This window comes from Geotrypetes seraphini, chromosome 2 (genome assembly GCF_902459505.1).
Source record: "Geotrypetes seraphini chromosome 2, aGeoSer1.1, whole genome shotgun sequence".
Classification (NCBI taxonomy): Eukaryota; Metazoa; Chordata; class Amphibia; order Gymnophiona; family Dermophiidae; genus Geotrypetes; species Geotrypetes seraphini.
Genome location: NC_047085.1, coordinates 97105241 through 97131502, shown reverse-complemented (window position 1 = coordinate 97131502; position 26262 = coordinate 97105241). Strand labels below are relative to the sequence as shown.

At 42.8% G+C, this 26262-nt stretch overlaps 1 protein-coding gene across 5 annotated transcripts in view; it reads right to left on the bottom strand.

Moving 5' to 3' along the window:
* STAU2 (staufen double-stranded RNA binding protein 2) overlaps window positions 1–26262 on the bottom strand; it is a 365534-nt gene that overhangs the window by 288080 nt on the left and 51192 nt on the right. For all 5 annotated transcript variants that reach the window (XM_033933324.1, XM_033933325.1, XM_033933321.1 and 2 more), the window contains one exon: window positions 19714–19849. In XM_033933324.1, the coding sequence (XP_033789215.1) occupies window positions 19714–19849 (136 nt within the window). The remainder of the gene's footprint in view (window positions 1–19713; window positions 19850–26262) is intronic.

Genomic DNA, 26262 nt, shown 5'->3' with positions numbered 1-26262 from the left:
ACTTTATTTCAAATTTATGAAAATAAACAAACAGGCACTGGAACCTAGACCCAACACGGACCGTGTTTCAGCAATATAAGCCTTCCTCAGGGGTCCTTTTGAGGAACAGGAATCCAATAAAAGCATACAAAATGAAAATAAAAATGACATAGCATTAATGAAAATATAAAACATCACATCAATGATGAAAATAAAATCATATCAAAATTGAAAATAAATTAAAAAGAGACAATTTTGATATAAAAGCCATTAAAAATAAAACCATTAATACATAACATTTGTGATAATATCAAAATATCACATCAATGAAGTAATAAAACATAAAAACAGAAAAATCCAATGAAAACATAGAAACAATCTTGATATAAAATCTGTTGTGACTCTGTTTTTAATTGTAAATCACTTTGAATTTATGATATTGCGATACATCAAAATTTTAATAAAACATGAAACTAATAATGCACAACTGGTAGACAAATGATAACTTTGAATTTTGACAATCAGATGGGTGAAGAAAGATTGGAAACAGAGCACAGAAAATAAACGAATAGCCGAAATATGACACACCAATGTGGATAAAACATCCATGTAACGCTAAACCATAAATTTTTACAAATAACTTGCAATTACAGTCCTGACATGGTGATCCGACAGACAAAACTAAAAAAACAGTCAAAACACCCATGGGTGGCGGGCAGGCACAAATAACATAAGAACATAAGCATTGCCTCTGCTGGGTCAGACCAGAGGTCAATCACGCCCAGCAGTCCACTCACGCGGCGGCCCATCAGGTCCAGGCTTGTATAGTAATCCTCTATCTATACCCTTCAATCCCTTTTTCCTTCAGGAAATCATCTAATCCCTTCTTGAAACCCAAGACCATACTCTGTCCTATCACACCCTCTGGAAGTGCATTCCAGGTGTCCACCACCCTTTGGGTGAAGAAGAACTTCCTAGCATTGGTTCTGAATCTGTCCTCTCTTAATTTTTCCGAATGCCCTCTCGTTCTTGTTGTTTTTGAAAGTTTGAAGAATCTGTCCCTCTCCACTTTCTCCATGCCCTTCATGATCTTGTAAGTCTCTATTATGTCCCCTCAAAGCCTCCGCTTCTCCAGGGAAAAGAGCCCCAATTTCTCTAATCTTTCAGCATATGAAAGGTTTTCCATACCTTTTATCAATCTCGTCGCTCTTTTCTGTACCCTCTCGAGTATCGCCATATCCTTTTTAAGGTACGGCGACCAATATTGGACGTAGTACTCCAGATGCGGGCGCACCATCATCTGATACAATGGCAGGATAACTTCCTTCGTTCTGGTTGTAATACCCTTTTTGATAATGCCTAGCATTCTGTTCGCCTTCTTAGAGGTCACTGCGCACTGTGCCGACGGCTTCATTGTTTTGTCCACCAGTACCCCTAGAGTCCTTCTCTAGGCTACTTTCGCCCATTACCAGCCCTTCCATCGTATAGCTGTACATCGGGTTTCTGTTTCCTACATGCAAGACTTTACATTTTTCTACATTAAAGCTCATCTTCCATATATTTGCCCACTCTCCCAGTTTGTTCAGGCCCCTTTGTAAATCTTCATAGTTTAAGAAGTGGCTGCATTTACAATTACTGCCCCAACATGGTGATCCGACATAGAAAAAACTAAAACAACTAAAAAAATGTTATCAAAACATCCATGGGTGGAAGGCGGGCATAAATAACGATGTTTAAGAAATGGTTGCCCAAACTGTGACATGAAAGGAACATTGTGAACAAAGTCAACCTGTCTTTTCTGCAAAGGCTGCAAATTGCTACAAAACAATAACAAAGCCCGCTCATTACTTAGAAGGAATTATATAATACTGCTGGCTCCCAGTAACAAACTTAAACATACTGGTATAAGATATATAAAGAAACTCATTACTTACTTTATGTGTTACATAATAACCTTTTTGATAGTTGGAGGAACTACCTCTTAATTCTATGTCTCTCTAATCCCTAAGTGAATCAGTTTCTTCCTGTAACTACAACTGAATTTTATATCAAAAGGAAACCCAGACTGTTCAGTGCAGGGTCCTGGTCACTGATGTATTCTTTGGTCTGGATTGTTTTATTAATCCAGTGATGTTTGTCATTGATGCAACGTGTATGTTATATGTTATTTTATATTTTGTATGTAAGTGTGTAACTCGCCCTGGATAAGGGTGGGGGATAAACAAACAAGAAACAAACTGAATGAATGAATGAATGAAAGGACGACCACGGAGTTACAGCCTGCGTATAAAAGGACTGTTATGCTGACGTGGCCCTAACTGCAATTGAATCGAAGACGGCCATATAAGTGACGTCAGCAAGGGAAAGGTTGTAGGTGATGACGTATGAGTGTCCACGTGATTGGTGAGGAAAATGTGATAAGGAAAAAAATGCCACAAACCTGCATATGCAATTTAAAAAAATGGAAGAAGAAAAGTATATAGCAAAGGCTTGAGGATTGATTAGCAGCACCATTGATTAACTGAATGCTGTAAGTTCTAATAAAACAAATAAATTATATGCAGGATATAAAAATAGCATGAATTACATAAACTAAAGCATTGAGATAAATGCAATTTATAAACAATGTGGATCATTAAAACATTTAAAACTTCCTTGGTGTATGGGAACGTAGTAACAATTGCTTGAAAATGTATGTTACATCAACCGCAAATACTAATTCAGGTAACAAGTAGACATTATATTAAAGCCATGATGTGCAATAACAACATTTATGATACACAACTAATTATGAAAGCAGGATCTGCCCTACGTATCTGGTCTCTCATTTTAAACTGAACTGTTCTAATAGGCCTACTCGTAGAATTCATATGTTCACTTATCCTACAATAAAGGCCTGTCGATATAAAAGATTCTTGGATAGAACTCTTGCTTTCTAGGCAGATAAATTAAATGAATGGTTGGGTAATATCATTATGCATTCCTCATCCTACTTCAGTTTTAGAAAATTAGTAAAAACAAAATTATTTAATCAATTTGTAAGTTAAGGTTTTACTGTTTTTACTTTTACATTGTATGTACGTACTGATGATTTTATATTGTGTTTTATTCCCTGATTGTCCAGCACTTCTTGTTGTAAAACGCCTCGAACTATTATGGCTTTGGCGGTATATAAGAATAAAATTATTATTATTATTTTACAGAGAAAGAGCAAAAAGAAAAAAAAAATCTTCCTGTTTTCCATTTTGATTCTTTCTATATCTCCTATCTTGCTAACCCCAAACATATTACTAAAATGATATGCACAGTTCCTTACAATACCAGGGGCTCATTCACTATCTGCAAATTAAAGGGAATGGCCTCAGCCATTCTCTGGACAAAACCACAGAAAGACACATTGACCTATTCTTTGACCATGGGTGGGTCTAATAGGAGGTCTGCTAAATATTTTTCTTTACATGAATTTTTAAACCCCTAGACAGAACTCTATAAAGACTGAAATGAAAACAGGAGCCAAGATCTGAAAAGGCTCTAGCCCTTGAACCACAAGCATACAAAAGCTTTCCTATAGCTTCAGAGCCAATTAAACAGAAGGAGCGTATTCCCTTTTCAATAATGTATGGCCCCTATTTGGTATGGACAACACCAATGCAAATCTCAACAGTATCGGTCAGTGCTGAAGCTGTTCTGTATCATGGTGAAGGTTTCAAGTACAGTATTGATTTGCTTGACACATGCATCTAATCTAATCTAATCCTTAGGTTTGTATACCGCATCATCTCCACGTTCGTAGAGCTCGGCGCGGTTTACAGTAGAAGAAATAGGAAAGAACTACAACAGAGGGTTAGAGGTAGAAGTGTGAAGAAAATTTAGAGGACTTGGGATGCCAAGATAAGAGTTTCCTTGATTCCTGAGCTGCTGATAGAGAATATTGAGGATTTTCTTTTCCACCTCTCTCTCTAAGCTTGCTTGGGCCATACTGGAAATGGCTCATTAAGAAAGAATATGCCCTCCTGGTTAATCAAGAGGGAACTAGCCATGGGTTTAGAATGGAACCTTGACGACTGTCACAGCTGAGTCCCAGCAACTTGAATGGGTTATAGCCCTCAAGAACCAAGTTTAGGCAAGTCATATGATGGCTGGTTTTAAACATCTTGTGATCACAGCAAGGACAACAGTTGAGTTTTCATCTCTGCCATACTGAATTCAAATGATGAAATTACTAAAGAAGCATTCCACTAGGGTTTGCAAAGGAGGCCCATTCACAAAATAAAGAAAAGCAAAAGCAAAAAAAAAGGACTGGTGGCAATCTCACTTAACAACAACAAACTGAAGTATCACACATGCTTCAATGCTCTGCATTGATGTCATCAGATAATATCACCTACAATATTTTTCGGACTATAAGATGCACTTTTTCCACCCCCAAAAAGTGGGTGGTAAAGGGGGTGCGTCTTATGGACTGAATACACCGCGCCCTCCGTACATTTTTTAAGTGGCGGTGGTCCAGTGCAGTCTCCTGCTGGACGGCTGCCTCTTTGCAGAGCGAATCACAACACAGGAGCGCGACCTTTGCGCTTCCTGCCTGGTCCTGCGCCACTCTGAGATTGGCTCCTGCGTTGCTCTGCAGAGAAAGGAAGCCGTCCAGCAGGAGACTGCACTGGACCACCGCTACTTAAAAAAGGTACCGGGAAGGGGGGGGGGGGGTGGCTTCAGGCTGTAGGCTGCTTCTTCAGGCTGTTTCGGGCTTTGGCCTGCAGGCTGTTTTGGGTTGCAGGCTTCCCAGCACCAGACCACCAGACGCACCTATGTGTAGAGGAGAAAAAACTAGGAAGAAAAAAATTCTGAACCAAATTTTTTTTTCTTGGTTTTTCCTTCTCTACAGGTGGGTGCGTCTTATGGTCTGGTGCGTCTTATGGGCCAAAAAATATGGTATACATGTAGCTGCCTATTCATTTTGCCCCTAGAGAAAGACAGAAATGCTTACACTGAGTAATTGTTTTATCTTTTTCTACTTAGAAAAGGAACCTAATTTATTGTAATGAAGCTGTTGGTTTGGAATTTTCTGGTTATGTACCAAAAGTTTTCAGCTTTTAAACATAATTTAAAGGCTTAGAGGGCTAAGTCTCATACAGTAGGGGCTGGACAAATATCCGATGACTTAAAAGTATTTGTACAGACTCCTGGTCTAGAGAGGAAGATTGCTGCTAGTACAGTTAACCTAGGCTCAAAGACACAATAGCTCAGGATATACCTGTGACACCGAGTCACACCAAGGTATAGAACAGTGAGGGGAGTTGATGGAGAAAAACTAAGAAGGAAAATAAACTACAAAAGGAAGATACTTTTAGAGAAGAGGAAAAAAAAAGATGAATAGATTTAAAAGAGCTGGGGATAAAGAAGAGGAGAAAGTGCTGTGGCAGGAGTGAAGAAAGGAAAAAAGTTTAAGGATGGAAAGGGAAGAGTACAGCAAGCAAACTCAGCAATAAAGACAGATGCAGCAATAAAAACAAAATATAAAGAATAAAAGAAAACACTTTCCTGCATCCTTGAAACTTTTGGCTAGCATCACGTTTATCCATCTCTGCTTATAACAGCAACAGCAGCTCGTAGGTTCTATGCACCTTGTTGTGTTCATTGCCTATGTATGAGTCTATGTATATTTCTTCTCATGTGGTTCACATTGTGGTATGTAGCTTGAAGGAGGACTGGGGGGTGGGGGTGGGTAGGTGGGGGTGAGGGGTGGAGTTGTGTTGGAGTTCTATCTACCAAATTGCGAGCTTGTTTTTTGCTGTCGGGGTGGCTGTGCTTTTCTCTTTGACAAGCTCAATAAAATATATTTGACAATAACAGTGACTACATACAAATATTTATAACAAGAATTAGTTTTACAATAATAATGGATCACTTAAAAAGCACAATTAATGGCTCCTTTTACTAAGCCGCGTTAGGGCTTTAACGCGCGGAATAGAGCGTACATTGCCGCGCGCACTAGACCTTAATGCCAGCATTAAGCTGGCGTTAGTTTTAGAAACGTAGTACGCGGTAATTTCCTGCATGCGCTAAAAACACTAGCTCACCTTAGTAAAAGGGGCCCTAAGTAAAAGGGGCCCTAAGTTCTGTACTAAAAGTACTGTTAAATATCACAAAATATTTTTTTTTTCACTTTATGAAATTAGTAAACCACATGTAAGATAAGATTTTGCTGCCCTCTAATGGTTCAAGAAACAAAAAACATTTTGAATGTTAGTTTCCTAACATTCAATAGATGAAATACAAGATGAAATGGGATGGTAGCAACCAGTTAACACAAATATTGAACCTTCCGGTGGCTCTAGTTAAAAATAATGTTGAACTTAATAAAAGACTATAAAAAGGAAGGTTCAATGAAATATGACAAAATCTAATTTAATCTTTAATTTGTGGATCGCATTATACATACAGAGGTTCAAGGCAATTTACAGAACAAGAGAATCCATGAAAACTGGGACTGTTCTCCCTTGAGAAGAGGAGGCTGCGAGGGGACATGATTGAGACGTTCAAAATGCTGAAAGGCATCGATAAAATAGAGCAGGAAAATAAATTATTTACATTGTCCAACGCGACACGGACAAGAGGACATGGTTTGAAGCTAAGGGGGGACAAGTCCAGGACAAATGTCAGGAAGTTCTGTTTTACGCAGCGAGTGGTAGACGCCTGGAATGCTTTCCCAAAGGAGGTTATTAAGGAATCCACTGTGCTAGGATTCAAAGGCAAATTAGATGCACATCTCCTTATGAGAGGCATAGAGGGATATGGGTGACTAAAACTACATCAGGTGTATACCTGACTGGGCCTCCGCGTGTGCGGATCGCCGGACTCGATGGACCATGGGTCTGATCCGGAGATGGCAGTTCTTATGTTCTTATGTATAACATGGGGAATATACAATGGTGAGTGATAAGATTTTTAATTACAATAAAATACTCTAGTGAGGTGTTAGACCCCTGGAATAACCTACCACAGAGGTGGTAAAACAAATGCTGTGACAAAATTCAAGCATGTTTAGGACAGATACAAGAAGCACACCACTGGAGGGCAGATTAGAAATAAGTATAGTGTTGAAAGGCTGCATAAAAAAGCCTAGGATAGGGACCTGGGTTTCAGTTAAGCTATGGGAATGTTTATACCAAGAAGGACAGAAGACCCAGGCGTGAAGATGGCAAAACTGATGAATAAAGAGCAATATCTTGTAGGTTGACAAGTTTGTAAGCTTTTTTTTTTTAATTTATTTTAATTGAAAATTTAGTCATACATGCACTAGGAAACGGAAATCATACAGCAATAGCAATAATTTCACAAAGGAAAAAACAAATTTCATAGAATACACTGTTAGGTAAATTAAATAGCAATGAATTCCCTGTAAGTCCACACTTTAGGAGCAAAGAGAATAGGAAAAGAGGCTCTCTCTTAAAAAAGGAAAAGTATCAACAATATAATATAACATTTCTAATTGGAAAACTAGTTTCCATTTTTTTTCCTCGTAACCACAATTGGGACCTGTACCTTTCACTTTTGTCCAAGAAAAGCCTTCAGTTGTTTTGGGTATATTGGAGAGTTCCGTTCAAATGTGCCAATGTTGTATTTAAGAGTTAATAAGAGATTTTTTTCCCCATTATTTACCCTTTCTTTCATCTCTCATCAACTTCTTTCTACTAGAGGTATACATAAATTCAAATTAGTATTCCCTTCTATTAGAGGGATTCAAACTTTAGGTAGGCTTTTACACTCTATTGCATTTACCATGGTGAAAATCTGGAATGATCTCCCTTCAGAAATTAGATTTCTTCCCTCTTTGACATGTTTTAGCTGATAAATAAGAGATGGCAATAGATGAATTTTCCTGTCCAATTCTCTTATGTTCTTTGAGTTAACTTTTGTTAACTGGATCGAGTCCCTTTGGGGAATGACCCGGTATATAAGGCTAAGGATTGGATTGGGTCATAGAAAAGTTATCTACGTATTAGACTCAAAAAGAATTAAGCATTTATAAGGAAAACGAAAGAAGAAATGCACGCCCAAGGATAACACCTGAAGGCGTAAAAGCACAAACTGCTTCCTCTTTTTCTGTGTATGTACGCAGACATCAATTTCCACCCTTGTCTATCCGCTTGTTTACTCCCTCGAAGAAGTGCAGCAAGTTCATCAGGCAAGATCTGCCTTTACTGAAACCGTGCTGGCTGGTCCTCATCAGATCGTGTCCATCAAGGTGATCAATGATGCGGTCCTTTATCAGCGCCTCTAACATCTTTCCTGGTACCGAGGTCAGATTCATCGGTCTGAGTAACGTTCGCTACCTTCCAGTCTTCTGGAATCTTTCCCGATTTGATCGACAGATTGGCTATTAGCTGAAGCAGTTCAGTTATAGTCCCTTTCAGTTCCTTGATGACCCTCGGATGTATGCCATCCGGTCCCAGAGAGTTATCGCTCTTAAGCCTATCAATCTGCTTGCATACCTCTTCTAGACTGACCGTCAACCCTGTCAGTTTTCCGTCTTCATTTCCAGCATATAGCCTGATGGGTTCCGGTATGCTGTGTATATCCTCTTCGGTAAATACAGACACAAAAAATGTGTTCAGTTTGTCGACGATTTCTTTGTCCTCCTTTAGCACTCCCTTTATTCCATGGTCATCCAACGGCCCCACCGTTTCCCTCGCGGGTTGTTTCCTCTTAATATATCAAAAGAACGGCTTGAAGTTTTTTGCCTCCTTGGCTATTTTTTCCTCATAGTCTTTTTTAGCCCCTTTTACAGCCTTATGGCACCTGCACTGATGTTGTTTGTGCTTATTCCAGTTTTCATCAGTTTATGACCTTTTCCATTCCTTAAACAAAGTTTTCTTGTCTCTCATCGCTTCCTTCACCTCTACAGTGAGCCATGCTGGTTCTTTGTTCTTTTTCCTCCTGGATCCTTTGTTGATACGCGGTATATATAGATTTTGTGCCTCGGTGACTGTCCTTAAAAAGGGACCAAGCTTGCTCTAGTGTTTTTACAGTGCTTATCCTTTTCTTAATCTTCTTCCCCACCATGAATCTCATCTCTTCGTAATTCCCTTTTCGAAAGTTCAGCGCCTTGGCCGTTGTTTTGGACCGATGTTTCTCACCTGCATCCAGGTCGAAGTGGATCATATTGTGATCGCTGCTTCCCAGCTTCCCTTCTACTTCTACACCTTGTGCCGGTCCTCGCAGTCCATTTAGAATTAAGCCCAGAATTGCATTTCCTCTTGTATTTTCCTTGACGAGTTGTTCCAGGAAGCAATCGCCTACAGTATCCAGGAACTTGGTCTCCCTAGCGCAACCAGAGGTGCCTAGGTTCCAGTCTATCCCCGGATAGTTGAAGTCACCCATGATAATTGCATTGCCTCCCTTGCAGTTGTGTTTAATCTCATCTGTCATTTCCCCATCAATTTCTTCGGACTGCCCTGGGGGTCGGTAGTAGATGCCAATCTTCATTTCCAGTCCATTTGTTCCCGGAATTTTGATCCATAGAGACTCTAACTTATCCGTCAGTTGTGATGTGTTCTCTCCAGTAGATTCAATTCCCTCTTTGACATATATGGCAATGCCCCCACCTTTTTGAGCCACTCTGTCTCTGTGGTATAGTTTGTATCCTGGTAGCACAGTGTCCTAGATGTTTTCCTCAGTCCACCATGTTTCTGTGATGCCGATGATGTCAACATTATCTTTTTGTGCCATAGCTTCTAATTCACCCATCTTATTCCTTAGGCTCCTTGCATTCGTGTACATACACTTGAGTTTACGACCCGTTTTTTCTTGCATTTCCTTCCCTCTTGTGTCCCTTTCAATCTGTCTTGCTTGTGATCCGGTGGGCCTTCCCCTATATCTTCCTGCATGGTATCCTCTGGTGAGTCTTCCCCTTTATCTTCCTGCACGGTATCCTCCGGGTATACCGGTTCCCGAACCAACGACTCTCTCTCGGCTTTCCCCTTCTGTGTCTGTTAATGATCTAATATGGTAAAGCCTGACTACAAGTTATTTAGAAGATAACACATAAAGTAACTTAGAAGGTATATATATATAAGGCCCCTCTATCTTATAAACTCTGCAGTAATAGGGGTCAGTTTTGTTCTGAAGTACAGATTGATGGCAACATGTCAAAGATGGGAGAGAAAGACTATGCTACTCATACAACTTAACTATATCCCAGAGATATAACTTAAACAAAACATCCCGTGCCAGTCATTAAAAGATTGCGAGTCGTACTATAGACTTCTAAAGTGATAGCAGCAAAGTAGGAGTTATTAGTGTTATGGGAGGTATAATGTGCTGCCGATCAATGTTCGACACAGAATTTAGAACACTTAAAAATAGACTTTCATAAGTGATGAACTAAATTCAGAGCTGAGAATAAAGAGTATGTCAGCTGTCCTAGCACTCGATAATCAACTCACAGGCCATTTGATACAGAGACAGTATTACTATCATTTAGATAAGCCAGCATCAGAAAAAAAATCTGTGGCCTGAATGCAATATGTCATTACAATCAAAATCTTCTCCACACTAGCCTGATGTAGATAAGCTAGGAAAATATTTTGCTAAGAAAATGCAAAGACAATATTGACACTGGAACTATCAAGCAATACCATCACCTCTTAGTTGTAATACCTGTATTTAACAGCATCTATTAGAAAAGGCATTCAATGGCAAACATTTTAAAGAACATTAATGCAATGTCTGAAATTAGAGTGAGAGGTAATAAAGTCCTTGAGTAGCTCAAGAGGAGCCAGGAGGCAGAGTGTGAACCTTCAGTAATGTCACAGATATTCTTGCTAGGTTACAGGCTTTGTAGTAGAGCAGTGCTCCTCAGATGTAAAGAGTCTCACATGTGCCAAGCCCCAGTCCTCATCCTGAAACAGCATCACCATGTGTTAAGTTCTGTCAATTGGAGTTGGATCATGAGATTCAAGAAATTCTTCCAAATCTTTGGGGTTAACAAAATCTCAGGTGGAATTATGGTAGGTGACTTGCATTCTGGCAGGATAGAAAATATCAAATCGAACTCCAATATCTTTTAATTGTGGGCAGTATACAAGGAGCTTTTTTTGGGTATCTGCCATGCATTTGCTTAAGTCGGGAGCAAATATTAATAATCTCAAGTACTTGAGGATAGTGCAACAATTTAATTATTATTGTGCACAAGTACTTCCCGTTAGTTGGTTTCATGGCAGGCATGCGATGAGCTTGTTCTATCTCAAATGGCCCCTCGAACGTGATGTTGAGAACCTTCGGAACCAGGGTCTTGATGTATTTTATGTTGCTGGAGCCTTCCGTCCCTTCGGGCACATCCAAAATCCTTAAATTGTTCCATCTGGCTCGGATGCTTGCATTGAACTCCTGCTCTAGCAATGCAAACTTTTTTTTGTTTGTTTTTGAATCATTTTGAAGTGTATTTCTGCCACCATTGCTTTTGTTTCTAGATCGGTAATCCGAAGTTTGAATTGTGCAATGTCATTTGTGAGATTAGTTAGCTCTTCTTTAATATCAGCTGTATCTTCCTTCGTATTGTGCATGATCTCCTGGAGACCTTTTAATTCCTCCATAATCTCAGTGTTACCGCCATTTTCTACTAACGGGAGAGGCATTTTGGAAGGTGATTGAGGTTCAGGCTTATGCCTTTTTCCCTTCTTGTTCGATGCCATAACTTACCAAGAGTAAGATGATGTGAGAGTAAAATTATTTATCTCTCGGATAAACAGCTTTTTAAATAGCTTTATAGTAGATTCACAGGTTCTGTTTGTTGATTTGTGCATTCTGTGAGGAGAGCTATGCGGTTATGCTGCCATTCTTATCAGGCACTCTAGCCACCCCCCCCCCCCCCAATAGTCTGTTATTGAGAAAGACATGGGGGAAGCTACTGCTTGCCCTGGATTGGTAGCATGAAATGTTGCTACTCTTTGGATTTTTGCCAGGTACTAGTGACCTGGATTGGCCACCATGAGGACGGGCTTCTGGACTTGATCGACCATTGTCTGACCCAGTAAGACTATTCTTATGTTCTTATGATATAGCAACCAAAATTGAATGAATTACTCAAAGTGAGGTCGCACCATGGAGCGATGCAGAGGCATTATGATATTCTCTGTCTTTATTTACCATCCCTTTCCTAATAATTCCTAGCATTCTGTTTGCTTTTTTTGGCCACTCCCACACACTGGGCAAAATATTTCAGCATATTGGGTCTGATTCTGTATAGGATGCCCGGTCTCAGCAGCTTTTGAGAATCATACACGGGTGTCCTATACAGAATCGTGCCTGCCGCCTAACCGGCCCGATTCTCTAACCGACGCCCAAGTCACAGGTGTTGGTTAGAGAATCACACATGATCCCTTCCCATCAGCTGATTGCAGCAAGGGAATCCCCCAGCCGTAATCAGCTGAGGGGCTGTGGAAGAGATCCTCCGAACCCTCCTGCAAACTTGGCCGGCAGGAGGGATACCCACTCCCGCCTTCTGCTGGCCCTGTCGATCCCCCGAAACTCCCCAACATCTGATATTCTCCAATACCCACCCGACACTCCCCAACACACCCAAACACCCACCCAACATTCCCCAACACTTTCCAATACTCATCCGACATTTCTCAACACCCACCCGACACTACCCCACACTCCTCAACACCCAACACTCCCTCATACCCCAGCAACCCCCCTGACACCTGAATCCCCTTCCGTGCCTTTAGGAGATGGCCAGCAAGAGGAATGCCCACTCCCCCTGGCAATCAGGTCTTCCTCTTCCAAAATGGTGGGCCTTCTCCTCTCCAATGCATTCTGGGATGCACCGGGCAGGGGCCTAAGGCTCCGATTGGCCCAGGTGCCTAAAGCCCTCCCATAGGAGGAGCCTTAGCCACCTGGGCCAATTTCGGAAGAGGCAGGCTGCCGGCGGGAGGGAGCAGATATCTCTCTTGTCAGCCATCTCCAAAAGGCATGGGGGGAGGGTCGGAAGGTGTCAGTGGGGATGTTGTGGTGTGAGGGAATGTCACGGAGTGTCGGGTGTTGGGGAGGAGGGGGTGTTGGGGAATGTCTGATGGGCGTTGGGGTATGTCCGGTATTCAGGGGATTGACGGGGCCTGTGACAGGAGGGAGTGGGCATCCCTCCTGCCAATTTGATGGGGGGGAATATCAGCTGTGTCAGGAATTCGGGTGGATCGATGGGATCAGCAGCAGGAGGGAGTAGGGATCCCTCTTGCCGCAGACAGTGTCAGGTTGGGTTCAGGTGGCAGCAGGAGGGAGTGAGCATCCCTCCTGCTGGTCGACTTTGTGAGGGGGACGAGTTCCCTGCCGTGGTTGCTCAGCTGATCATGGCAGTGAGATTTCTTTGCCACAATCAACATAGCAGCCGCGTTTATTTGAAATGTAAACCAGCTTTTAGTTGGCCTACATTTCAGGTACCTATCGCGGCCCTAGGGAGAAGCTTAGGGCTGCTTAAGCTCGCCCAAGGCCACTTCTGGGTGAAACCTTGGGCGAGCTTAAGTGTCCCAATGCGTCTCCCACAACCGCGACAGACGCCTACAGTGTAGATGGCCTGCCTCAGGGTGGTTTGTTTTTTTTAATATGCCATTTATAGAATTTGACCCATTGTCTACAACAGGGATGCCCACATTTTTTGGGCTTGCGAGCTACTTTAAAAATGACCGAGTCAAAATGATCTACCAACAGTAAAATTTTTAAAAACACAAAGCACACTGTACGCACAGAAAATGTTAATTATCATTTATATTCCGGGGTTTTTTCAAAGAGATCAAGCCAGATGACTTTATGAAATGTCACCTCATTAACAACTATACTAAAATAAACAAATATATCCCCTCCCTTTTTACTAAACTGCAATAGCAGGTTTTAGCGCAGGGAGCTGCGCTGAATGCCCCAGGCTGCTAATGACGCTCATAGGCTCCCTGCGCTAAAAACTGCTATTGCGGTTTAGTAAAAGAGGGGCCATAGTGCAAAATATACAGCAGATATAAATTCTCAAAATGGACACATTTTGATCACTAAATTGAAAATAAAATCATTTTTCCTACCTTTGTTGTCTGGTGATTTCATGAGTCTCTGGTTGCACTTTCTTCTTCTGACTGTGCATCCAATGTTTCTTCCCTTCTTTCAGTCTCCTATATGCTTCCTCTCCTCCAGATCTCATTCCCTTCCCCAACTTTTCTTCCTCTCTCCCTGCCCCCTCCCCTTTCTTTCTCCCTGTCCCCTTCTTTCTTTCTGTCTTTCTTTCTGTCTCCCTGCCCCTTTCTTTCTATCTTTCTCTCTACATGCCCCCTTTCTTTCTTTGTCTTTCTTTCTCCCTGCCATTTCCCAAGCCACAGTCACCACCGCAGCCATCAGGGAACAGGCCCCAAGCCACCGCTGCCGAGTTCTGAGCTCTCCCTGCTTCCCAACGCTGTAAACAGGACGCAGAAGCCAGACTTCTCCCCACCACCAACGTCAATTCTGATGTCAAAGAGGAAGTTCCAGGCCAGTCAGGCAGCAATTGGATGGCCTGAAACTTCCTCTCCAACATCAGAATTGACATCGAGGGAAGGTTGATGGGTCCGGCACTTCTGCGTACTGTTTATGGCATTGGGGAGCAGGTAGAACACGAAGGCAATGTGAGTCTATCATGGAGCCCGGGATGGGCTCCGCGATCAACTCATGTTGCCTTCGCGATCTACTGGTTGATCGCGATCGACCTTTTGGGCATCCCTTGTCTACAATGACACCTACTGTAGATTTCTTTTTTTTTGGATGTTGACTCCTAAGGTGGATCCTAGCATCTTATAACTATGATTTGGATTATTCTTCAATGCGTCATCTTGCATTTGTCCACATTAAATTTAATCTGCTATATGGATGCTCAGTGTACCAGTTTCTTAAGGTCTTACTGCAATTATTCGCAGATACTTTGAGCAGCATATGGAAAGTAATCTAGTCAATTCCTTGTGAACATCTCAGGAAAATCCTTTCACAAATACTGAAGATGGGTCCCAATTCTCACTCACAGAGATCACAGAAGTCTAGATCAGAGGTTCTCAATATGCAGTATGCATACCCTTTGGGTTATGCAAGCCGCTTGTTGGGGGAACGCAGTGCGTGAGTCTCCCACCCCCTTCCTCTTTAATGGCTGCCGGAGATCTAATGCCCTCTTTCCTGCCCCAGAGCCACTGTCACTGGGGATCCCATGCCCACCTTCCTGCCTGTTCCCCTCTGCTGAAGCTGATCCGGAAGGCTTCCCTACAATGTCAGAGCTGACGTCAGAGGGAAGCCTTCCAGATCAGCGGGGGATCTTAGTTACTCCTTTCAGGTGGGCTGCTGCTCCTTCCTGCCTTCAGCGGCACTTGTTGCAGGGATGCGGAAAGCCACTACACGTTGCTTACCCGGAAGCCTTCTCTCTGATGTCAGAGCTGATATTGGAGAGAAGGCTTGAGGGTCAGCCACATGCAGCAGATGCCCGCATCCCTGCAACAAGTGCCGCTGAAAGTAAGGAGGAGGAGCCCAGCAGGAAGGCCCTGAAGGAAGCGAGAGCAGCCCTGGTGCAAGCATGTAGGGAGAGAGGGGACATGATTTGGGAGAAAGAGGGGAAGGAGCACGTTGGGACATGGGACAGGCATGATTTTGGGACAAAGGCAGGAAGGCAGGGAGGGGGGCACGAACGTAGGACAGAGAAGGAAGGGAGGGGGCATGAACTTGGGACACAAAGGAGGGAGGAATAGAAGGACACAAGGGAGGGAGGGAATAGAAAGGGAGAATTGTTGGGCATGAGTATGTGAGTGAGAGGGAAAGAGATGGTGCACAGGAAGGAAGAAAGAAAAATTGGGCATAGAGAGAGAGAGGAGTGAGGTAGAGATGTATGGGGAATAGAAGGATGAGAGGGAGAAATGTTGGATATGGTGGTGGAGAGGAAACAGAGGGACAGATTGAAGGGGATGCCAGGGGGAGGAATGTTGGAGATAGTGATGAAGGGAGAAATGTGGCATAGTGTTGGAGAGGGGTGATAGAAGGAGAAATGGGCATGGGGCTGGTGGGCAGTGGTGAAAAATGTTGTACATGATACAGGGGATGAGAGAGGAAAAGTTGGACTCATGGAGGGACAGAGAGAGATGTTGGTTGGGGAAGGAAATGAAGTCCAGAGGAGAGAAAGCGTGCAGGAGGCAGAAAGAAAGAAATATTAGATACACAGTTAAAAGAAAGTGCAACCAAAGACTGACGAAATCACCAGACAGCAAAGGTAGGAAAAATGATTTTCTTTTCAATTTAGTGACCAAAATGTGTTAAGTTTTAAGAATTTTTATCTGCTGTCTATGTTTTGCACTATATTTGTCTATTTTTCCATAGTTGTTATTGAGGTAATATTGCATATTTTAAAGTAATCTGCCTTGATCTCTTTGAAAAAAAACCCCACAAATATAAATGATAATTAACATATTCTCTGCGAACAGTGTGCTTTGTGTTTTTTTTTAATTTTGTGGTTACCATTATGTATTAACTAGTCTTTAAGCCCGTTACATTAACGGGTGCTAGAATATATGTGTGTGTCTGTATTTCTTTCTTTCTCTCTCTCTCCTTAGCCCGTTTCTGTATTTCTTTCTTTCTGTCTTTCTTTTTCCTCGGCTGTCCACCATCACCCCTTGCCTGCTCCCCCTGTCCATTCTCCCTTCCTTTTTCTTCCCCTGTGTCCACCACCACCCCTTCACTGGTCCCCTTATCCAGCAGCAGCCCTTCTCCCTTTGTTTTAACTCCTCCCCTGTCCGGCCTCTCTTCCTTTTTTTGCCCCCCTCCGTCCATCAGCACCTCTTCCCCTGTCCATCAGCACCTATTTTTTGCTCACCCTGTCCAGCAGTAGGCCTCCCTTCCTTTTTTTGTCCCCCTCCTTTTTTTGCCCCCCCCGTCCATCAGCACCTTTTCCCATGTCCAGCAGTACCTCTTTTCTGCCCCCCCATCCATCAGCACCTCTTCTCCTGTCCAGCAGCAACCCTTACCTCCTTTATTTTTTGTCTGCCCTCCACCGACATCTGCCTAAAGCCGCTGCGGCCTGCAGGCACCGACAGCCTCTGCGGCCTGCTCCCACTCCTTCCTCGCCGTCGCTTGTGGTGGCTCCGTGCTCCGTGCTTAGCCACGGCGGCCTGCAGCTGCTGACAGCCGCCAAGGTCTGCAGCCGCCAACAGCCACCGGGGTCTACAGCTGCAGTGACCAACAGCCGCCGGGGCTATTAGGCTTCCACCTCTCACTTTTGCCGGTCTGGTCTGGCCTGCTCACCTTGCCATATTTTTTTTTTAGTTGAAACACGCGGCGGTGGCTCCTCTCATGATCCCCACCTGCGTCGGAAGTCCGACGCAGGCAGGGATCGTGAGAGTAGCCACCGCTGCGTCTTTCAACTAAAAAATGCAATACGGCAGGGAGCAGGCCAGACCGTAAGCCGCGCATGCGCACTTCCTATAGGTCGCTAGAGCTCACGGAAAACTGGCGCACGCATAGGAAGTGCGCATGCGCGGCTTACCATTTTATTATATTAGATAAGATAAGATTATATTGTATATACAGTCAAACCTTGGTTTGTGAGTAACACGGTTTGCGAGTGTTTTGCAAGACGAGCAAAACACTCTCGCAAATCTTGCCTCGCAAACCAAGCGTTGACTCGATATGCGAGGCATCGCCCCCCCTCCCCCGAGAACTGGCATCGCCCTCCCCCCTGTCCACCCACATCCTTAACACGATCGGGCACAGGCACACAGCACCAACCCACAGGACATACCAGTACACAAAGAGCCTGCTGCTTGCCGCCAATTCTGCTTGGCCTTGAGTATTTGCGCATGCTCAAAGCCTTCTGGCTCCCAGTCTCTCCAAGATTCTACATTTCGCCATAGCTTTCTCAAGGAAATGCCTCTTATAAAGCCAAGATTGTTAGTCCCAAAACATTGTTTTCAATTGAGGGCTCTCAATTGAAAATGTTTTGGGACTAAGAACCTCAGCTGCATAAGGGGAATTTCCTTGAGAAAGCTATGGCGAAATGTAGTCCTACGTCGGAACTTAAATCCCCCCGCCGGGTTGATACATGAGATGAGTATTAACTTAATTTATTGAAGATGGTGATGAATAATTATTAAAGTACAAATAAGATGAAATTAAAAATATAAGACCAGTGACAATTTGGTTGCCAATACCTGTACATACAAAACTTGGGTTTTGCACAGCGGTACCACCCAGGTCTTGGAAGATATACAGGGTATGTGTTAGTTCAGGTGAGGCAGGTCAAAGAATTTAGAACAGCCATCCTATTTCCTGACATTCTAGTTAACACAAACCAGAGAGAATTGACCCCAGTAAATCCACAGAGAAGAAAGTCCAAGAAAAACCAAGGAAACACTGTGGAGTGACGATGATCCTGAAATGAACTTTAATAGAAGAATCAAAGTTCCAATTGTACAATAAAACAATCCACATAAAAATCTGAAGGACCTAATCCATTGGTAGCACGGGAACCGACACGGTCCGTGTTTCGACAAAATGTCTTCCTCAGGGGTCCCTAAAAGTTCTATGGTGGTAGACACATGGTAAAACCGATATGTGGAGAGAAGAGCGCTGCCAGCATAATAAGAACAACAGGCTGGAAACAGGTCTCATAGGACATTTTAAAATGTAATCACCATTTAATTAATATTACAGTGGAACCTTGGTTTACGAGCATAATTCGTTCCAGAAGCATGCTCGTAAAGCAAAGTACTCGTATATCAAAGCAAGTGTCCTCATAAGAACTAAGGGAAACTCGCTTGATACGTTTCCACCCCCCCCGAGGCCAGCGGCGCTGCTCCACCTTAACCCCTCCTCCCCCCGAGGCCACAGGCGCTGCTCCACATCCCCCCCATGATCCAGCATCCCCCGCTCACGTCACCCCCACCCACCGTGATCTGGCATCCCCCACGCACCCACACAAACACTTTGGCTTACCCCCATCTGGCACCAGCACTGGCACCAACGCACACGACATACTGGTGCCCGAAGATCTGCTGTCTTCCTTTTGCTGGGCCTTGAGCATCTGCGCATGTTCAAGGCCTTCTAGTCTCACTCTCTCCTGGGGGGGGCCGCTCCTAAATCGAGTCGAGCTCGGTTTCCGAGGCGCCGATTTTGTGAATGTTTTGCTCGTCTTGCAAAACACTCGCAAACTGGTGCACTCGTAAACCGAGGTTTGACTGTACATTAAATGGTACTAATTTGCTTTTTATAAGCAAAGTTACTGTTTCCATAAGAACACAGGAAGGCATAAACTGAATATCTACAGAAGCACATATGGTGGTTATGGATAAATAATTCAAATTTTAGCACTGTCCGTACCGGGATCCAAGGATGATGTCACCCATCTGTCTGCTGTCCCCGGATAACACCTGTTACGGTAAGTAACTGTGCTTTTAACAAACTGAAATTTTGACTGTGACCAAAGGTGAAAGTGATGACGGTTAAATTTTAACATTGTCTCTAACTTCATATAATGCACTTATTTTTAAATACAACAACTCTGCCACTCAGAGCACCCATGAACTGACTGCAAAAGAGCATACAGTCATTAACAACTAACCTACCTCATGCAAATGTAAAGATATTTACTGTCCCTTAAGTATGAAAAAAACCTGTCCAGTTAAATATGTTTCATACATACAACGACAGAAAACAAGGTGATGGAAGAAACGGAAAAGTGAAAATGCAAACCTTTGATTGTACATGCCCCGAAAGTTGTAATTTGCTCGTTGATTCAGCATTGGCTTTGGGTCTAATGGCCTATAGATGGCAGGTTCTCCCCTTTTCATGGCGAGGCCATTCAGCTCTACTGTTGGAGTTATACTGCCTGTAGAGGAAAATACATAAGGAAATAATTTTACAGTAATTCAAAAAAGTAAAATGCTTTCAAGAAAATATTTACTTTTTATTTTTCTAAATTTATACCAAAGCAGAAATGACCAAGAAACAGTATCAAATGATAAAGACACAGTAAATTAGAGAAGACACTAATATTCAGTGCCACTTCTTATCACCAATTTGTGAAATAAGATATGGGAGAGGAAGGAGCCCATTTCTCACTTTCTTTACATATCAAGTGAGATAGAAGTAAAGCTTTGTAACTATGTATTAATTACTGTACTGATCTACCTGTACTAGCAACTCTATTGAATGTCTATGTCAAACTGTCCATTATAATTTCCTGGGTAACTGATCCAACCTCTTGTAATGTAATCCGACCTTGAACTGAATAGGTAAAGCCAGAATAGAAAACCTGATTAACATAACATAAAGAGAAACAGAACCACTAACAAGGGAAGAAATGTTTTCAGATTACTACTGAATTTCTCTCTGGCTGTGCCTGGGTAAGAATATCAAGCCTCGGTCCAAAATGGACTTCACAATAATAAAAAGTCAAATTACACTAATCAAAATGATCCTACAACATGCAGGAACAGACATGTTTGCGCTGGCTAGGTGTAGCAGGAGCATCCACTTTACAAGTGTCAACATTTAAAATATTAAAGGGGCCAACACAGCAACATATATGTCTAAGTGTAAGCTCCTACTCATGTATTTCAGACCATAGAAGTGTAGTATATGGGTGCCATTTTAGAAACCTATGCAACTGTATATGCTCAAGAACAGAGCCCATAAACCAGGCCTATCCAAACTGTGAGTCATGACCCCAAATGGGCTGTCCATAGAAATATCATCAACCCATGCCTCTGGAGTTGCATGATTTCTATTGCAGTGTTGCAGTAATAATGGGATCATGGCTATACAAAGTTTGAGAAGCATTGCCATAAACATTTGGCTGAATCAACTGGGGGAAAAGAATGAAGTGATTAAGAAAGCAACCTTCCCTTATCCCTCCTACAGAGTGCTCCCCAAAACAAGTTAAAAAGAAAACCAAAAGTAGATATCCCCAGGAGCAGCTGCAAATTCTAATTTTCAGAACAATAAATATAGCTATGCATTCCCCTTCCAAGTCCAACACATTTGTTTCAATAAAGTTGCCTGAAAATTTTGAAATCAGACAAAAACACTTAAGGAGGTTCTCATCCAGACTTGGCTTTTTTAAAATTGATCATGTAATAAGCATGCTTCAACAATGATGATATACCCATAGCTCAATATAATACAAGTATTAACCACAACTTGCAAAAGTTCTACTAACAAATTTTGAGTTGAAAAGCCTTGAGCAGAGAAAAGCTTCACTAAATGGTACTTGAAAGGAGGACATTTACTTCTTCTTTTACAAACCATTTGACTTTTTTGGGGGGACTCAGATCATAGAAACCTGCCTGTCTGAGGTTCAAATTCTGAAAAAGGTACTCTAATAGTGCAAGTATTTAGTAGATTCTGAAATATGTAGATGGTATTTAAGCAGTTTTTGTTTAAGCAGGGCCTAACAATCAGAGAAGAATGCAGACGTCCTCTACTGACAATTATATGACTCTCTACAAGGTTCTTTCCTAGGAGAGAGGATAACTTAAACCACCAACATGAGAGACATCAAAGAATGTATTGCTTTACTCTCAACATTCAGGCCATGAGGGCAAGGAGTTGGAGAATGGACAGAAGTAAAGCACAGTTACTTACCGTAACAGGTGTTATCCGGGGACAGCGGACAGATGGGTGACATCATCCTTGGATCCCGGTACGGACAGTGCTAAAAGTTTACTGTCACTTTAAATTTCTTAAGAATCTTTGAGACTACCCACACCACATGTGCGCGTGTGCCTTCCCACCCGATGTCAGCTCGCAGTTCCTCAGTTCCATAAGCAAGATAAGAAGCCAACCAGGGGAGGTGGTAGGGATGTGAGAATATCTGCCTGCTGTCCTCAGATAACACCTGTTATATAAGTAACTATGCTTTATCCTTGGACAAGCAGGCAGCATATTATCACAGGTGGGTCTCCCTAAGAAGAAAATAAATTCTGTAAAACTTCTTGGCCAAAACAACCATTTCATCTGGAATAGGATTCTAGAGAGTAGTTAGATGTAAATGTGTGAATTGAGGACCAAGTAGTTGCTTTGCAAATATCTTCAATGGGAGTATAATACAGAAATAAGTCCCTGATGCTGCCATAGCTTGAACCCTGTATACTGTAACACATTCCTCAAGCTAAAGTCCAGCCTGAGCATAACAGAAGAAAATGTAGGCTGCTAACCATGTGGAAATAGTTTGTTTGGTTAAAGGCAGACCCAATCTGTTAGGATCAAAAGAGATGAACAGTTGAGGTGAAGACCTTCGTGGTTTAGTCCTCTGTAGTAAGCCAAGGCACACTTACAGTCCAATGTATGAAGAGCAGTTTTTCCAGGGTGAGAATGAGGCTTTGGAAAGAAAATTGATTGAGGTGGAATTCCATAACAAATTTCAGAAGGAATTTAGGATGAGTTCTAAGAACCACTTTATTGTGATGAAAAACTGTAAAAGGTGGGTCACAAACCAGCACTTGAAGTTCACTCACTCTATGAGCAGAAGTGACACAGATCAAGAAGACCATTTCCAAGTGATAAACTTAAGATGAGTAGTTGCCAGTGATTTAAACAGCATCTTCAACAGAATGGTAAGGAATGCCATTGAGATCCCAAATAATTGGAGGCAGTTTTAGTGGAGGTTTGAAGTTCAAGAGTCCTTTCATAAATCGAGAAACAAGTGGATGAGTGGCTAACAGTTTATTGTTGAAAGGAGCATGGTAAGCACTAATAGCACTGACGTGAACTCTAACCAAAGTGATCTTAAGTCCAAGGGTTGGATAAATGGAGAAGGTAGTCCAATACTGAAGAAAGAGATGTGGAGGGATCAAGTTGATGGAGATTACACCACGAAATGAAGAATTTCTATTTGCTGAGTAGAAGGCTTTCTGGAAGCTGCTATAATGCCTTGTACTGAGTCAGAAAGATTATAATCTGTTGAAGTCAGGTCGAGATGTACCAACCTGTTAGGTGCAGAGATTGCAGATTGGGATGTAAAAGAAAACCTTGTAAGTGAGTAGAAATGGAAAGATCTGTAATGGTACTTGACACTCAGTTGAAGTAGGAGGGAAAACCAAGGCAGTCTGGGCTACCGAGGAGCTATTAGGATCATGGTGGTTGACTTGTTTGAGCTTGACTAATGTCTTCAGAACTAGTGGGATTGGCGGAAATGCATACAAGAACTTCTGTGGCCAATCTAGAAGAAATGCATCCGCTTCCAGACAATGAGGCATGTACTGTCTGGAACAGAAGAGAGGTAACTTGTGGTTGAGGGGAGATGCAAACAGGTCTATCTGAGGAGTCTCCCAAATTGAGAAGACGTAAGACTTTGGCGTAAAGAGTCCACTCGTGCAGCTGAAGATATCTGCTGAGCTTGTCAGCTATGGCATTCTGTTTGCCTTGGACATAGGTTTTGAGAAATATGTTTCAAGAAATTACCTAGTTCCAAATATGTTCAGCTTCTTGACAGAGAAAGAGAGCCCCATTTCCCCCTGCTTGTTGATGTAATACAGGGGTGCCCAACGCGTCGATCGCGATCGACCGGTAGCTCAGGAAGGCAACGCGAATCGATTGCAGAGCCCATCCCGGGCTCTGTGATAGACTCGTGTTGCCGTCCCTATCTACCGGGCCTATCAGCCTTCCTCTCCCCGACATCAAAGACGCCGACGTCAGGCATTAGGCTGTTTTTGTCATTTCGGGAGGGAGGGGGCGTGGTGGCGTGGCGGCGGCAGCAGCAACAGCCTGAAAAAGAAATCATCCTGGCCCGGGTCGGTGTCATACTCCGGAACTTCTACCTCTTCCAGCAGCCCTCTCCCTTCTACCTGCTTCCGGCCACACCCCCTGCTCCGCGGCTCTCTTCGGCAACTCAGCAGCAGTGATTGACACAAGCTTCTGACGTCGGGGCCTACCCTCTGCGAGTCCCGCTTGTTTCAACTTCCTTTTTCCACAAAGGCGGGACTCGTAGAGGGAAGGCCTCGATGTCGGCAGCTTGTCTTGACCACCGCTGCTGACGAGTTGCTTAAGAGAGCCGCGGAGCAGTGGGGTTTTGCCAGGTGCAGGTAGAAGGGAGAGGGCCAGATGCAGGACTCGTGGGTGAGGGAGCAGAAGAGAGAGGGGAGGGAAACAAAAGGAAATATTTCATACTGGGCTGGGCCGGAGTGGAGGGAAGGTGGAAAGATTCTGGCTACAGGGTGCATTAACAAAGGAAAAGGGGGGAAAGCTGAAAATGGAGATAGTGACACAAAGAAGAGAAAGAGTAAGCAGGACCTACTGAATAAGGATAGAGATACAGAGGGGACATGGAAGAGGAGGTGAAATAGAGACATAGAAGTAATGCTGAAAAGTGTGAGGGGGGGGAGATAAAGACATTGAAAGGGCAAATGGTGAACACGGGGTAAAGACAAGGACAGAGACAAATGAAGATTCTGAAAAAGTGGTGAGATAGGGATATAGGTGAGATGGACACAAAGAAGGGTGATGCTGGAAAATAGGTGGAATGGTAATTCGGACAGACACAGAAGGGAAATGCTGGATCAAGGAGAGATGGGGCTCAGGCTGGATGGAATGAGGAGAAATGCCTTATTGGCCCGGAACTTCCTCTCCTACATCAGAATTGACGTCAGGGAGCAGAATGCTGGTCAGCGCGACGCTTCTGCAGGGAAAGCTTGGGATGGCGGTGGCTTGGGGGCTGTTCCCCGATGGCGGTGGCAGCAAACCGAGTGGCTTGGGGAAGGGCACGGAGAAAGAAAGAAAGGGGGTAGACAGGGAGACAGAAAGAAGGGGGAACAGGGAGACAGAAAGAAAAAGTTGGGGGAGAGAATGAGGTCTGGAGGAGAGGAAACATACAGGAGGCTGAAAGAAAGGAAGAAAGATTGGATGAACAGTCAGAAGAAGAAAGTGCAACCAGAGACTCATGAAATCACCAAACAGCAAAGGTAGGAAAAATGATTTTATTTTCAATTTAGTGATCAAAATGTGTCGGTTTTGAGAATTTATATCTGCTGTCTATATTTTGTACTATGGCTCCCTTTTACTAAACCGCAATAGCGTTTTTTAGCGCAGGGAGCCTATGAGCATTGAGAGCAGCACGAGGCATTTAGCGTAACTCCCTGTGCTAAAACCTACTATTGTGGTTTAGTAAAAAGGGAGGGGGTGTATTTGTCTATTTTTGTATTTTGTTACTGAGGTGACATTGCATATAGTCATCTGCCGTGACCTCTTTGAAAAAACCCGGAATATGAATAATTAACATTTTCTCTGCCTTTCAGTGTGCTTTGTGTTTTTTTTTTATTTTATTGTTGGTAGATCATTTTGACTTAGTCATTATAAAAGTAGCTCGCAAGCCCATAAAGTGTGGGCACCCCTGATGTAATACATGGCCACTTGATTGTCTGTTCAAAAAAAGAAGACTTTTTTGGAAAGATGATCCTGAAATGTCTTCAGGGCATTGCGAATTGCCTGCAATTCTAAAGAGTTGATATGAAGTGTCTTTTCTCGAGCAGACCACAGTTCCTGAGTTTGGAGGCTGTCCAGGTGAGCTCCCCATGCATATGTTTTTTCATAAGCTATTTTTTCCTATGGTACAAAAAAACTGGCAATTCAATGGACTAAGTGCATAGTCCTCGGTGGAAACTATGTTGTTTAACTTGCTTTTTTACTAAAACTTTTCAAACCATTCTCATATATCCATTATTCTGATATTATGGGTAAAGCCAAGTTTTCAGTGCTTTATGAAAAGACCTATAATGGTCCAACAGGCCTAATTTAGGAGGCATTTTGTTCCACAACATGGGTGTTGTTGAGAAGGAGGTGTTCCTTCAAGTATACAGAAAGATTTGCAATGATAAGACAGAGTGAGCCCCCCTGCCTGGAGCACAGATTACATTTCAGACTGCAAGGCACTAATTTCTGGGCCAAATACCTATTGGCATCATGAAATAGTTCTAAAAGTCACGCAAAGTATCTTAAATTTTAGTCAAGCTCTTACAAGTAGCCAGTGCAAAAATCCAGTAGTGGACATGCTGAAGCTCAGTACAGTATAATTGCATCCTGGGCTACCTACAACCAGTGCAGTACACATCTGGTTATACCCATATACAGAGCATTATGGTCGTCCAAAAATAGAAAGGACTGATAGCTACACTAGTAACCCAAATAGGTCCATAGTTAGATAGGGCTTTAACTGGTAAACAGTTTTTAGTTTATGGATATATGGGCCTAACTTTACACCTCACCAAGAAAGACCTGATTCCACCTCTATCTCAAATCCCCCATCTC